We start from the raw sequence: 14,609 nt of genomic DNA on the forward strand, positions 1-14,609 counted from the left end.
CTAAGGTGGGCAATGTTAATTTAATGCAAAGCAACTTCACCACAAATAACCTTCATTCACAAACTATCAGTGTTCAGATATCCTTCAGGCTGGGTCACGTGGGCGGTCAACCAGGCCCCGCCCCCCTCCCGGTGGGGTGGTGACGTCAGCAGAGGAGGTTGATTTAGCGCGGGGGCGCGCGGCCTCTCTCTCTGAGCCGCCGGTGACAGCAAAGAGGAGCCGCCATCTTACGTTCTTCTCACAGTGAGTCGCGCTTCTTCTCTAAATGCGGCACAGTGTCTACCGTAACGTGGACAGATTTAACGTGCATTTCCGTCGGGTAGCCGGACCTGTTAAATGCGGTGTTTACGGGGTTTATTTCCCCGTATTTAACGGCTTTTATCACCTTCCACCTTGGGACGGTCAAGCTAGCACGTTAGCTAGCCTCGTCTTTAGCTCTTTTTGCTAGCAAGTGTGCGTGCTCTCTGCGCATGCGAGTTACAGACTTCGTTTAAGTCCTTGAGTTCCATTTAGAAATGTACTCACTTTTCTAGTGAGTGTTGGTGTTAGCATGCATGTTTAAAACGCCTGCATCGATGAGGCCTGATGTCTGGGCAGGCTACATGTGACATTGACTCCGGGGGTCAGGGGTCAACCGTCGAAGAGCGTGTCATCGGGGCCAGGGGTCAACCATCGTGACGCTCTAAGGCGCTGTCTGTTAACCCTCTCCCTCTTCGCTCCCTCAGTACACCGCCGCCCGACAGGACACGATGTACCCCACCGCCCTCACGCAGCTGGCCCGGGCTAACCCGTTCAGCGCCCCGCTGTTCAGCCTCCAGCGGGCGGAGGAGCTCCAGCAGACCCCTGCAGCGGGTCCCGCACCCCGTCGTCTGGCCGCCGCCGCCACCGCAGGTAACGTGACGGGTCGGTCCCTCTGAAGGACTGGAAAGCAGAACCTCCGCAGGCTAGCGCGGTGTTAGCGTTAGCAGCTGTAGCTAGCTCTGCTCTTTAGCCTAGCCTGTTAGCGAGGTCATCCGTGAGTTTGGGTTGCGGGTTATTCTCCTGCTCCGGTAGTACCGGCGCCACCCGACGTCTACAGCGGCGGTACGTGTGCTAAGGTCCCCTGGACGTCGTTCCTCTGGAGAGTCGATGACCTCCAGCAGGGCTTATCGGCCTCCTGTTGGAGTACAGTGGCCGTGGAGGACACGGAAGGGCATATCGGGAGCGGTTACCTGCAGGGACGGTTAGGGTCGCTCCTTAACCTGCGTCGTCCAAACCCTTGGAAGACTGTCGGACCGTGTCAGGCGTGTTTTACCGCACCACTCCTCGGTGAACAATACCGCAGTGGACGTCCGCCGCGAGTCGCAACTAGCAGGGGGTTGTGGAATAGTGTTGCCTGGCTTGTGAGCTTAGTCGGTTCGTTATGCAAGACCTTGCATGAAACATTAGCCAGGAGGAAACAAGACCGTTTGAGGGGTTAATATTTTCCGTCGTTTTTAGTGTCTAGTAATGTACTCTTCTTCTCTTGCCTCTACTACGCGCATCTGTTGGTGGTTACCCAGAACTCAATCACTGGTCTCCATGTTTTTGTGGATAGTGAGTGTTATCCTGTGTTTCCTCAGAGGGGGACAGTTGTGAGTTTGGCTCCCAGAAGTACCTGCTCCTTTGTGGATTTGGTGGCATTGTGAGCTGTGGCCTCACGCACACGGCGGTGGTCCCCCTCGATCTGGTCAAGTGCAGATTGCAGGTCTGTCTTTAGCATGGTGTCCTACGTGAAATAAAAACCCGAACCGAACGCCCCACCCACTCCCCCCGCAACGACCTCTGATCACTGCATGGGAGTCGATTCGCGGAGGTCGACTCGTCGGGACGTTGTTGTTGTGTTGGTGTTTTCATAATCCACTGATCCCCTTTTGATTTACTTTGTTGTTGATCAACACGGCATGGAAAATGTGTTCATCCCACCGGCCGTCATGTCCCTCACCCTTTTCCACCCCCTTCCCCACACTTGTTGACCCCCAACAGAGGACTTTATAAGTAAAGGTTGACGTGGACACTGGAGGAATCCAGCCTTACGGTTGACCTTCCTATGTTTGACACTGAAACATTTCCCAGAATGCACTGCCTGAATATATAGGTCTATGTATACCCTGCTGCAGCTGGCAGTGACTGACTGATCATTAACCGAATGTCAGATGTATTCTGCTGAATAGTTTCTACAGTAAACTCTTAACTTCTCAGGGTTGAGGAGAGTCGAAAGGTCCGGCTGAACTAAACGTTCAGTGTTCTCGCTCAATCATTTGCACATAAAAAAATTGTCTGTCTTTGTGGCAGCGGTGGGTATGTTTTTTTTCTTTTCTTATTTTTCCTAATCAACCATACAAAGTTCATATTAAATCCCGTGTTTAATGATTGCTGGGTGTTCATCCTAATGATGGTGGCATGATGGTGTCGGAGCCGATCATAAGGGACGAGTCATCACCGTGACTCCTCCTCTTATGTGGCTCCAGCTCTGTGATTGGTCCGCATGTGACCCTGCATGTGTGCATGTGTGTGTCCTCCCCTTTGCTACAGACGATGTGAGCTGCGCATTTGGCTCCAATAAGTACTATGCGATGTGTGGCTTTGGGGGTATCCTGAGCTGTGGGCTCACCCACACGGCCGTGGTGCCCCTTGACCTCGTCAAGTGCCGCCTGCAGGTTTGTGAGCCTGCTCAGCCAATCAGGAGCGGCGGCCGTCGGCCACACTGCCTTCTGTGGTTACTGCACCTTGTAGTGGATGGCCGTCAGGTTAACACTTGATCGCCACGCTATGCTGTACAAACGTAGGCCTGCTAGACTCCTATTGACCTTTTAAAGCTGGCTTTTGTAAGAGTAGGAAGTTTTAGCAGGATGCAGTACATTGCAGCCTAGTATTTATTTTAACCCGTTTGAATTGGCAAATCCCATCAAACTTGTGAATAGTAACAATTATATGACAATTTAAGACATTGGTAACCGCAAAATCTATTAAACTTTTAGCTCTTTGAGTTAATATTTGGTAGCCTCCACATGCATGCGAGCGTCCAGCCTCGTTTGGCTCCTCATCCGTCTCCCCCCCCCAAAAGGTGGACCCCGACAAGTACAAGTCCATCGGGAACGGCTTCAGGCTCACCGTCAGGGAGGATGGAGCCCGCGGCCTGGCCAAGGGATGGGCACCCACCTTCATCGGTTACTCCATGCAGGGACTCTGCAAGTTTGGCTTCTATGAGGTCTTCAAGATCTTCTACAGCGACCTGATGGGAGAGGTGAGCACTCAGTCAAGGTCTTCAGGAAAAACGCAACGGTATTATGTTTTAAAATGTGTCTGAGGCAGAAGACGCCGTTTATTTTTTGCAGAGGGAAGCTATGTAGTAAGGGTTAGCATTGTAATCTTTAGTGTAGGGTTTGTACCGTTGTCGTAGCTTCTTGTCTCTGGTACAATCCTATTTACATTAAAGGCACTTGGGAGACTCTTTTATTCAAAACGACTTGTATATCGCTGTCGGTACAGTTAGGATGTTCATAGAACCAAGGGACAAGCACTAACAATTGCTTGGTTATCATCCCCTGTATAAAACAAAGATAGCCAGGCTAAGATGTTGCATTATTCTAAGTACTATTTAGTCCTGGCACAACACGCTCCTTAGATCCACTTCTGGAGGAGCTGCTGTCAGTCTCTGGCAGTGAGCTCCTCGCAGCTTCCTGCTGTACAGTCGGAGGTGCTTGAGTCATTGGCGTGTGAGATCAGTCTACCTGCCTCTCAGCCCCCCTGCTGCACTGGCAACTCTGCCCTCTACAGGCGGGGAGCTCCCACTGCAGCTAGGCTGGGGGGCGGACACCAAAACCAGTAGCTAGTCCGTTTAGATTTGGATTTGTTTGTGAAACGTGCAAATGTAATGGATGCTCTGTGGGGATACAATATAACTAGAGGTCAATGGCAGGGGGTTCTGGGGTTAAAGATGTATCTGATGCATACACTGTAAGTAAGGCTGGGGCTTCTTCCCTCTTGGGTCTCTTCTAAAATAGCCCTGTCTTTAAAGGCGGATCCCTGTTACGATATCTAAAAATAAGGACCATATAGCTCATCCATATCGAGTGTTTCGGATGTCGTTGAGGCTGTGGCTCTGGGTTATGTAGTAGAATATGAGCCCTTTAAACCTTTATCCAACATCTCGCCAAGGTTCCATGGTCGTATTGAGTTTTTAAATTCCAAGAAGTCTCTTGGATTTATGAGGGATATGTTCTTTGCCATATTTTGTTATGAACCAATGCATTCTTGTGATCCGAACATCTATCCGATGTTATGACCACTTGAATTCTTCTGAAACAGAACACCTACCTTTTACCTGATGTTGTGAACAAATTAATTCATGTAAACAAAACGCCTAACTCGTATTATGAATCCATGTCCGCAGAAGAACTTATCTGTTCTGGATGTCCCTGTACTGATATTATGAACACACGAGTTCTCTTCAACAGAACACAGCCTCACACATGAATTAATGTCACCAGAGGACATCCCTGTATGGATGTTATGAACACATGAATCCATATATGCAGGAGAACATCTACCTGTGGAGGACGTCCCTGTTCTGATGATATGAACACATGAATAATTCTAACAGAACACCTACCTGTGGAGGTGGTCCCTGTACTGATGTTGTTATGAACACATGAATCCATGTCTGCAGGAGAACACCTACCTGTGGAGGACGTCCCTGTACCTGGCGGCCTCTGCCAGCGCTGAGTTCTTTGCTGACATCGCCCTGGCGCCCATGGAGGCGTGCAAGGTCCGCATCCAGACCAAGCCCGGCTATGCCAACACCCTCAGGGAGTGTGCCCCCAAGATGTACGCCGAGGAGGGCGTCTGGGCGTAAGTCGAGTCCCTTCTTCAGGAGGATTGGTGGTAAAGCTGCTGCCAACGTTTTGGTCCTTTTTTACTTTTGGTGAAGTGAGTTAGAGCTCTTTTTGCAGAGGGAAGCCATGGTGTGAAAATGTGTATTGTTACCTTTAGTGAAGCTCTGTTTAGATGCAACTCCCAACTTTCTTGGTTGGGGGGGGGGGGGCGGGAATTAGAATCTCTGCTAAATGAATACTAGCAACACGCTCCTTAGATCCACCTCTGGAGGAGCTGCTGTCAGTCTCTGGCAGTGAGCTCCTCGCAGCTTCCTGCTGTACAGTCGGAGGTGCTTGAGTCATTGGCGTGTGAGATCAGTCTACCTGCCTCTCAGCCCCCCTGCTGCACTGGCAACTCTGCCCTCTACAGGCGGGGAGCTCCCACTGCATCTAGGCTGGGGGCGGACACCAAAACCAGTAGCTAGTCCGTTTAGGTTTATGTCGACTGTCAAAGGGACATTTCATTTAGGAATAGAGTAGGTTGTTGCATGTGGACCCGGTCCCTTTGCTGTTGCTTCTAGATGTATGAACTCTTCCCTGTCCTTCAGCTTCTACAAGGGCGTGGTTCCTCTGTGGATGAGGCAGATCCCCTACACCATGATGAAGTTCGCCTGCTTTGAGCGCACGGTGGAGCTGCTCTACAAGTACGCCGTGCCCAAGCCCCGCAGCGAGTGCTCCAAGTCGGAGCAGCTGATCGTCACCTTCACGGCCGGCTACATCGGTAAGGGGCGCCTGCAGACCTGTCACTAACTGGGGTGCATGGAAACCCGTTGCTCTGGGAAGCCTTCTGCTGACGGGATGCGTGGACGCTTGTGTTGATGATCTGGGATTCACTTGAGTCCTGTATCAAGTACAGATGACATCATTATCAAGTACAGATGACGTCAGTATCAAGAACACATAACATAAGTATCAAGTGCACACAACACTAGTTTAAGTCCTGTATTAATAGTACACATGACGACATTTGATGCTTCAGAAATTCTACTTGCTACCTTTTCATGGCTCTGGATAAATGAACACTAGTTAATCTTGGGCGATGGCCAGAAGAGACCATATTTGAAATTGAGTCACTACGGGCTCGGCTAACATATGATATGATTGTGCAATAATTGATGACATTAGATAAACAAGAATTGATTTATCGCCTTGTATTTCAACACAGCATCACGATAAGTCGTATCTCGACCTTCCTCAGTCGATGGAATGAGAATCTCTGCCAAATGAACTTTAGGATGAATGCTAGCAACACGCTCCTTAGATCCACCTCTGGAGGAGCTGCTGTCAGTCTCTGGCAGTGAGCTCCTCGCAGCTTCCTGCTGTACAGTCGGAGGTGCTTGAGTCATTGGCGTGTGAGATCAGTCTACCTGCCTCTCAGCCCCCCTGCTGCACTGGCAACTCTGCCCTCTACAGGCGGGGAGCTCCCACTGCAGCTAGGCTGGGGGGCGGACACACTATCATACAGACTTTGTTTAAAATGTTTCTCGAGAAAAATAATCACTAGTTTAATCGTTGGTTGCGTTCCTCCTCAGTCAATCAACAGATGCTGTCATTTGTCAGCCAGGCCACCAGAGGGCATGATTGTGTCTTAACGTTCATTCATGTACTGGTACAGATTAACCCGTGTCCTGTATTCATCATGCTTTCCCTCAACCAGCGCTCGTTTTAAAATGCATTTCCCACACTGCTAGCCTCCAGTATGCTGGGATACTGGTCTAAATGCTAGCGTGGAGAAGTCACTCTTGTGAGGAGCTGAGGGTCACGTTCTTATTACCAGAGGGAGCTGGGGTTGGGTGGTTCTGCTGGGGTTGGGTGGTTCTAACGGTCCACCTGATGCCTCTCCCCCGTCCCCTCCAGCCGGTGTGTTCTGTGCCATCGTGTCCCACCCGGCCGACTCCGTCGTGTCCGTGCTCAACAAGGAGAGCGGCAGCACCGCCACCCAGGTGCTGAAGAAGCTGGGGCCCAAAGGTCAGTACCGGGCCACGCCCTCATTCTGTTCTGATTGGCCGAGAACTCTCATTTTGGATTAGCTATTCTTTTCATGTTTGTATCGCATCACCATAAGAGGAGCTTAATCATTGAGACTTAAAATACCTCATTCAGGTCTCTAATCGATGTTGGAGGCAACAAACATGTCTGTCCTGATAAGGCATTTATTTAGGCTCAATGGGACCCTTGCATCTTTTAGTTTTAATTTAACGTAACCCTGGGTTTGTTTACTTTTTACCAACCATATGGTCTAATCCGGCCACCATAGAATGGTAGCTGTTGAATAATGTGTATTGGCAGTAGATGTTAAATTGTTACTGGCATCTCAAATTCATGGCATTCATTTTACTTCAGCTTCAAACGTCCCAAGTCGGGCGCTGGGATCTTGTTCATGTTTCTTATGGCATGGGTTTGAGGATATCTGCTGAATAAGGATTCAAACTAGCAACACGCTCCTTAGATCCACCTCTGGAGGAGCTGCTGTCAGTCTCTGGCAGTGAGCTCCTCGCAGCTTCCTGCTGTACAGTCGGAGGTGCTTGAGTCATTGGCGTGTGAGATCAGTCTACCTGCCTCTCAGCCCCCCTGCTGCACTGGCAACTCTGCCCTCTACAGGCGGGGAGCTCCCACTGCAGCTAGGCTGGGGGGTGGACACACTATCATACTAGTATTTAGTCAGAAATGTTGAATCTTTTGATTTATGATTTTATTTTTTTGTTTGGTCAAAGTACTTATTCATGACATTAATTATTAGACTATTAATTGGCTATCAAGTAGCTAAGTAATACTGAATAAATTACAATTCTAATTTAGAATCAAATGAGTCAGAAATGGGTGTTTTTCTTTTTAATGCCGTTCAGCCTAATGCATAAAAATAGCAAGCTCTGATCTTAACCAATCAGAGCTCTCGTCTTCACCTGTTGAGCTACGGCTGTACTGACCCCTTCTCCCCCCCGCCCCCCCCCCCCCCCCCCCAGGAGTGTGGAAGGGCCTGGTCGCCCGTATCATCATGATCGGTACCCTGACCGCGCTGCAGTGGTTCATCTACGACTCGGTGAAGGTCTACTTCCGCCTGCCCCGCCCCCCTCCCCCCGAGATGCCCGAGTCCCTGAAGAAGAAGCTGGGGCTGACCGAGTAACGAGACACTACCACCGACGCCTCGACTCCACCCTGACCTCCACCGACCACACCCAAACCTCCACCTACCCGGCCCACCCAATTGGACTCCACTGCGCCCCCCGATGCGCCCCACGATGCCCCCCCCCCCCAGAGTGTTCTCTATATTTATGTTGCTCCAGCCCCGCGCTGCTACTCGTGTATATTTAACAGGGAGACTTTAGGTGGAGAAGGGTGGTGCATCCCTGGCTTCACCGCTGGGGGTGGGCTGGAATATTCCGATGTAGAAACAGTCTGATTTTATCCTGTCATTAGTTATGTGAGGAATTCTAAATAAAAGAATTTATTCCCTGGGAAATTAACGTTGTTGGGAGTGTTTCTTGTGAGATCCTTCAGTGTTTGTTTGTTACATTTTCTACTGCAGATATTTACTATAAAACGGTCTTATTACATCACCAGGTGTGATTAGCCATTACAAGCTGGCACTTGATGTACACACTTGTAGAATGTTGTCAACCTGGCACTTAAAAATCATACCTGCCATAGTGTAGCCACGTCTTAGCCTAGCTATCTGTATACGGGGAATGGGTTAACCTAGCTTTCTTTAGTGGTTCTATGAACATCCTTACTATACCGACAGCGATATATTGTTTCACTTCAGACAAGTTGATTTGGATAAAAAATGTCTGCTAAATGTAGGCTGATTGAACTACTGCCTGTTTTTGTGACGGTAGGCGTGGCCACCTAGATGCATGCTGGATAGATCTTAACAGCCCATCCACTGGACAACTGTTAATCCAGCCCATCATACGTGTGGACACGGCCACTTGTGATGTCACAATAACACACAAAGGCAGATTTCCAAACGTCTTGTTACGGCTAATCACTCACAGCTGGTGGTATAATACGGGCGTAACGTAAGTATCTAAACTAGAGGGTTTATGATCGAAACGTTCAGCCGTGTGGTAGTCCACTCTTGCTCCCCCCCGTCACAGCGAGGGGATTATAAAACCAACTGCAGCTTCAACTCCAGCCACCAGAGACCGCCACTGTGACAACTTTAAGATTATAAAACAAAAGCCCGACAAACAAGGTATGCCTTTTGCCCCTTTTTCTGTATTCGTGTTACCAGTTTTGTTGCCAGAAGCCACGTGTTCCTGGGTTGAGGACTGCTCTCCCACGCATGTGCACTGCTGAGCTGTTTGGACCGAACGCATCTCCTCTCTGGAGGTCGACCGGTTGCTCCAGTGTCTCCTCCTAATGGTTGCAAGGCTCTCGGGCCCTCAGCCTCAACATAGTAGGCATACATGTGTTGCGATGCGTTACCGACCTATCATTGTCATTTCCATCCACTCAGCAGCGGATCAAAATACGTTTTCCATGTGCTGGTGCCTGCGAAATGGGTGTAGTTCAGGAGGTCGGTAATGGAGTAAAAAATGTAGTTTACGTGACCATATTCAGCACGTCAGAATATGAAAAGAGACTAGGTTTTGTCATTTATTTTGGCCAGAAACGCATGAACTGGGACGTGTTCTTAAAAGCTGTTGCCAAAGCTGAAACCTGAAACCAGTGAACTGTCCTTATTTTCCTTTCTAGAACCGCATATTTAATTCATGGACATTTCCTCAAACTCGACTCCACTTTTTAGCCTTCACACTGAAATATTGATCATGGATTGGTATTATGATTTGAACAAGAAGCCGTGCACAACTTAATTTGCTGCAGCAAAGAAAGGTTTTGATGAAGATAAATTATTGTCAAATCATAAAAGTATAATTGGCTGCCATTAATAAAAAATGAGTTGTAATAGACGTCGTTGCTGCAGGTGTGTGGCTAATGCAAACTCCTGTAGCACATTAGTAGCACTTTATCTCAACCTAGTGCCAAGATCTGTATATGGAACTTAACATCTTCAAAATGTCCAAGAAGTCCCACCTAATAATAATAATAATAATCATAATAATTCACCAATAATTAATAGTTCCCTAACACAAACAGCTGACTTGCAAATCCCAGCTTCTGAATCAAGACCTTGTCATGAACTAATGATTGCTGAAGTGCTCTGAGCCAGCAGGCGTTATGTAACGTGTTTGCTGAGGCAGAGCATCAAGGTGACCCCCTTCGTCAGACCGGGCGGTACATAATGGACGGCCCCTTGTGACTGCATACCAGCAGGTCCCGATAACGGCCCTGATTCTGATGTCTATTCTGGGGGCTTGTCTGGAACGTTGGCTAGCAGAGGGGTGATGGAAACAGCTGTGCCGCGGGCAGGGCCAGCTTTCTGAGCTCTGGCTAGGCAGAACCAGCTTTCCATGCTGCCCTACTTTGTTAGTCTGAATCACAGCAGCCCCTCCGGGCGCTTTCTACAAAAACATTGATGGATGCGGACAGCTGAACTCAGAGGAGAAGCAGAGAGTAGAGCTTTAGCTAGGATTCAGCTTTCAGCCACACTGTCTTACACAGAGAAATAGTTAGGTTCAGTACTATTAAAACCAGAAATCCTATTTCATCCTATCTATCTTTGTTGTATAAGGGGAACCTAGCAATTGTTAGAACATCCTTGCTGTACCTGCAGCGATATATTGTTGTTTCTCTTTCTACTGACAAATGTACTTATTGTTAGTCGTTTTTTTTGCAAAAAAGTGTCTGCTAAATGTAAATGTATAAGGATTGTATATAGTCTTTGTTAAGTCAAATATCAAGGTCAAAAGTCCCAGAAAACTCCCCAGAACAGACAAGAACAGCCCTTAGAAGTCTGACACACAAACTAGCCTTCAAACTGCGCTCGAACGAAATTGAAAAAAACAGCAATCTGTGTTCTAGTTTCCCCACAATATCAGGTTTCATTTCCAGAAGGATATCTGTCGTCCTCAGAAACACTGCGGGGGGGGGGGGGGGGTTCACAGAGTCCACAGAGTCCACCCATTGTCTCCCCACCCTGGTACTGGTCTGGAGGTCACCCTGAAGTCCTGGGCCCAGTCCACGTGGTTGGGGGGGGGGGGGGGGGGCTTAGCACAGCGGGGGTTGGAGGAATGTTTTGCTGGAGGCGGCGTTTGTTCCAGCTGAGCAAGAGGGGACTGGAGATGGGAGGGTGAACTGGGAGGGTAGCTAGACAGGAGAGGGGACAACAGATCTCCACACTTGAAATCTAAAACTAGATGTCTGCAACATCTTCCCTCAGGCTGAATCGGATTATCTTGCTCACACAACCTAATGAGTGTTGAATCTCTAAACACAACCTAATGAGCCTTGTATTACTAAACACAACATGATAAGCATTATATCACTAAACGGCATGACAGAAAAACAACTTGTCAACGTGTTGAAGTTGTTAGAAATTCAACTTGTTGCAATGGCAGCAAGGTCCTGGATGTTGAGTTACTACTTTGGCAGCTGCATGGTTGGGAGCTTTCCCCTTTAAATCCCCTCTGACTGGAGAGGATTCAATTACATGGTCTACTTTACTGGTTTATCATTCGGTTCTGCAACCATAGGTTCTGCAAATAAAGGTATAAAACTGCCGCTGCAAATCCTTTCCTGCGCTAAACAAACGGACTCATGCAACATCAGAGCACAAGTGTAGTCCTAAACTAAAGAGTGCATCAGTGCTGTGATCCAGACACTGGTTATTTGGTTGTTCCCTCCTCAGGCGTGTCTCTGCGTTATCATTTTGACGGTGGGGTTTGACGTCGGCCTATCGGGTCACAGGCCAGGCTGTCCTGGCGTGGGTCAGCTACGAGGCCCCCGTGGCAGTTCGGTAACCACCAGTCTTAACGACGCATACGACGTATGATGATGACATCGAGTGACCCCCCCTTGTTTTACTGGACCCGCACTGCACAGGAAACTCCCCCATCGTCTCATCGACACCTGTTGGGTTCGTGGGACACAGAGTAGTCGTTGAAAATGGTTCAAAGACTCAAACCTCACTTCCTACTCCCTTAACCCCCCCGATTCCCTTACTCACTTGTTGTCTGTTGTACGTCCTGACTCCTGGCATTGACTAAGTACTCGGTACTTGCAAGTACTATGCAACAAAGATAGCTAGGGTAAGATGCTACACATTGCTATGGTAGCAAGTACGTAGTACATATACAGGGAATGGGTTAACCTAGTGATTGTTAGTGCTTGGCACTTGTTACTATGAACAGACTTACAGTACCGACAGCGATATATTGTTGCTTCTCTTTCTTTTGACAAAAGAACATATTGTAAGTCGCTTTGGATATTAGCATCTTCTGAATGCCCTCAATGTAAATATGCCTGGCTGTTCTGAGTCGTGTTTTGCAGACGTTGTATTCTGGTTATTCAGGGGATTCCTCAGGAATGTCCAGAATCCACAGCTGCACTCCGGGGCTTAACTTCCTGTTTTCCCGAAACGTTCCCAAATAGGATGAGCAGGGATCTGACTGAACAAGGGCTCACCAGATCTTTCTGCTCGGGGACACCACCTGTAGAATAAGGAGCTGGTCGATTCAGGGACTGGTTCACATGAAAGGAACAGAACAGGAGCTGCCTGGAAGCACTGGGAGGATATTTAGTTCCAGTCAAATCCTCATGAATGCTCCTCCTGTCTCTTAAATAAACAGAGCGGGCAGGAAAATACGGGTCAGAGTGACCGCTCAAGACAGTTTAAGAAATGCGGAACGTGGGTCTGGCTTGGCAAAACTTGAACGTGTTTGTCTGTGTGTATATGTGTGTGTGTGTGTGTGTGTGTGTGTGTGTGTGTGTGTGTGTGTGTGTGTGTGTGTGTTTTTTTGCGCATGTGTGCCTGTGTGTGTGCCTGTGTGTATGTCTGCATGTGTGTGCATGTGCCTTTGTGTGTGCATGTGTCTTTGTGTGTGCATGTGTCTTCCTGTGTGTGTGTCTGTGTGTATACGCCTATGCCTGCATGTGTGTGTTGGCGTGTGTGCCTGTGTGTGTGTGTGTGCCTGTGCATGCGTGTGTGTGTGTGTGTGTGTGTGTGTGTGTGTGCCTGTGCATGCGTGTGTGTGCCTGTGTGTGTGTGTGTCTGTGCACGCATTACACTTTCAAAGATCCTTTGGAGATAAAGAAGCAATAAAATGTCAGCCCCCAGCAAAAACCTTCAGATGGCTCCAAGGTGGCTCCACTCCCTGATGGACGACGTGTTACATGTCAACAAGCCCAGAGTCCGACCTTCCCCCCGCCCCAAAGGCCAGCATGGAGGACCGCCCCGCTACGGTGGCTGGGTGTTACCCGGGCCCACGCGTCACCGTTGACCCCCAGAACACCGTCTTCTGGAGGGGAGGGGAGAACAGGAGACCAGTGACCCCCAGAAGACCACCTTCTGGAGGTGAGGGGAGACCAGCGTCACCGTTGACCCCCAGAACACCGTCTTCTGGAGGGGAGTGGAGACCAGCGTCACCATTGACCCCCAGAAGACCACCTTCTGGAGGGGAAGGGAGACCAGCGTCACTGGTGACCCCCAGAAAACCACCTTCTGGAGGGGAGGGGAGACAAACAGCAGAAGGCTGCGTCGGTTAGTGTGGACATGTGATTGTGTGTTTGCGTGGACGTGTGACTGTGTGTGACAGAGCTCCACCGTACATCAACACGGAGAACATTCTTTACATTGAACCCATCTAACCCTAGAACGTATGGCCCACACGGAGTCACATGTTCAATTAGGAAACGAAAGCCTTCCACGCATAGAGCCTTAGCTCATGACTTTAATTTCCACATTCCTTACTGTCTTGACCTAAATGTTGCAACCTAATAAGAAGAAGGGAAACGGGGCGTTCCCCAGCCTGTTCGCAGGCTGTAGGGATTCTTCATTACAGGGGTTGTGTTGTCTGACTGAGTGTGTGTGTTTGCTACCGCATTCCGTTTATAGGTCATCTGTAGCGCTGCAGTGGTAAGAACAGCAGCTCTGGTGGGGCCTGGTGTTCAAGGGCATCACCGCTGCTCTGAGATCTGCTGTTCTGCGTCCGATGACGTCCACAGCAGCCCGGGAGAACCAGGGAGGAATGTTCCCTCGAAGGTCAGCTGCTCGATGGGGGTCGGTGAAGTCTTGTAGTGCAGGTGGTGATATGTGGGTTGCGGTGGTCAGGGTGATGGGGGGGGGGGGGGGGGCGAAGGGGAGGTGGAGGAGGTGGGGATGAAGGAGGAGTAGTTGTGGAGGAGGAGTAGAGGTGGAGGAGGAGGTGGCGGTCGAGGAGATTGTTTAAGTGGAGGAGGAGGTTGTGTTGGAGGAGGAAGAGGAGAAGATGGAGGAGGAGTTAGAGGAAGTGGTGGTGGAGCTGATGGAGGAAGTGTGATGGTGGGGGCTGGCCACAGAGACACAGGGATGCAGACACAGCCTGGACCCATCCAGGCGTGAGGAGAAGGTCAGACTGTTATATAACGTTGTCATAGGCCACACCTCCTAGCACACACCCTGGCCCTCGTCTAATCACGTCGTCGGCTTCTCCCCCCCCCTCAGCCCCCCCCCCCCCCCCCCCAAACACAATGTCCTCTCAGCAGCTGACGGGCACCACTGAAGGGATCAGAATCCTCAGATCTGATTGGACCAAATAATAGTGAAAACATGCTCTGCCTCCACTGCCTCCTATTGGCTGGCGGGCCGCAGCATCACAGCGAGGGCCGTGTGCA

The 14,609-nt window shown here is 49.5% G+C and overlaps 1 protein-coding gene and 4 non-coding genes across 6 annotated transcripts; all 5 read left to right on the forward strand.

The window, feature by feature from the left end:
* Window positions 1-82: 82 nt before the first annotated feature.
* Window positions 83-8,355, forward strand: slc25a3a (solute carrier family 25 member 3a). Of its 2 annotated transcripts, none has more exons than XM_060048730.1 (8): window positions 83-243; window positions 726-891; window positions 1,602-1,726; window positions 3,086-3,265; window positions 4,691-4,872; window positions 5,444-5,616; window positions 6,753-6,863; window positions 7,859-8,355. In XM_060048730.1, the coding sequence occupies exons 2-8, from the start codon at window positions 750-752 to the stop codon at window positions 8,017-8,019; spliced, it is 1,074 nt and encodes a 357-aa protein (XP_059904713.1). In that variant the 5' UTR covers window positions 83-243; window positions 726-749; the 3' UTR covers window positions 8,020-8,355. The 2 variants fall into 2 exon arrangements, with proteins under 2 accessions (XP_059904713.1, XP_059904714.1); XM_060048731.1 differs by lacking the exon at window positions 1,602-1,726 and adding an exon at window positions 2,554-2,678.
* Window positions 3,633-3,839, forward strand: LOC132456691 (small nucleolar RNA SNORA53). Its single transcript, XR_009525557.1, has one exon. It is a non-coding gene; the product is annotated as a small nucleolar RNA SNORA53 (small nucleolar RNA).
* On the forward strand, window positions 5,100-5,305 carry LOC132456692 (small nucleolar RNA SNORA53). The gene has a single exon (XR_009525558.1). It is a non-coding gene; the product is annotated as a small nucleolar RNA SNORA53 (small nucleolar RNA).
* On the forward strand, window positions 6,143-6,349 carry LOC132456688 (small nucleolar RNA SNORA53). The gene has a single exon (XR_009525554.1). It is a non-coding gene; the product is annotated as a small nucleolar RNA SNORA53 (small nucleolar RNA).
* On the forward strand, window positions 7,331-7,537 carry LOC132456690 (small nucleolar RNA SNORA53). The gene has a single exon (XR_009525556.1). It is a non-coding gene; the product is annotated as a small nucleolar RNA SNORA53 (small nucleolar RNA).
* Window positions 8,356-14,609: the final 6,254 nt, after the last annotated feature.

This window comes from Gadus macrocephalus, chromosome 4, assembly GCF_031168955.1.
Source record: "Gadus macrocephalus chromosome 4, ASM3116895v1".
Classification (NCBI taxonomy): Eukaryota; Metazoa; Chordata; class Actinopteri; order Gadiformes; family Gadidae; genus Gadus; species Gadus macrocephalus.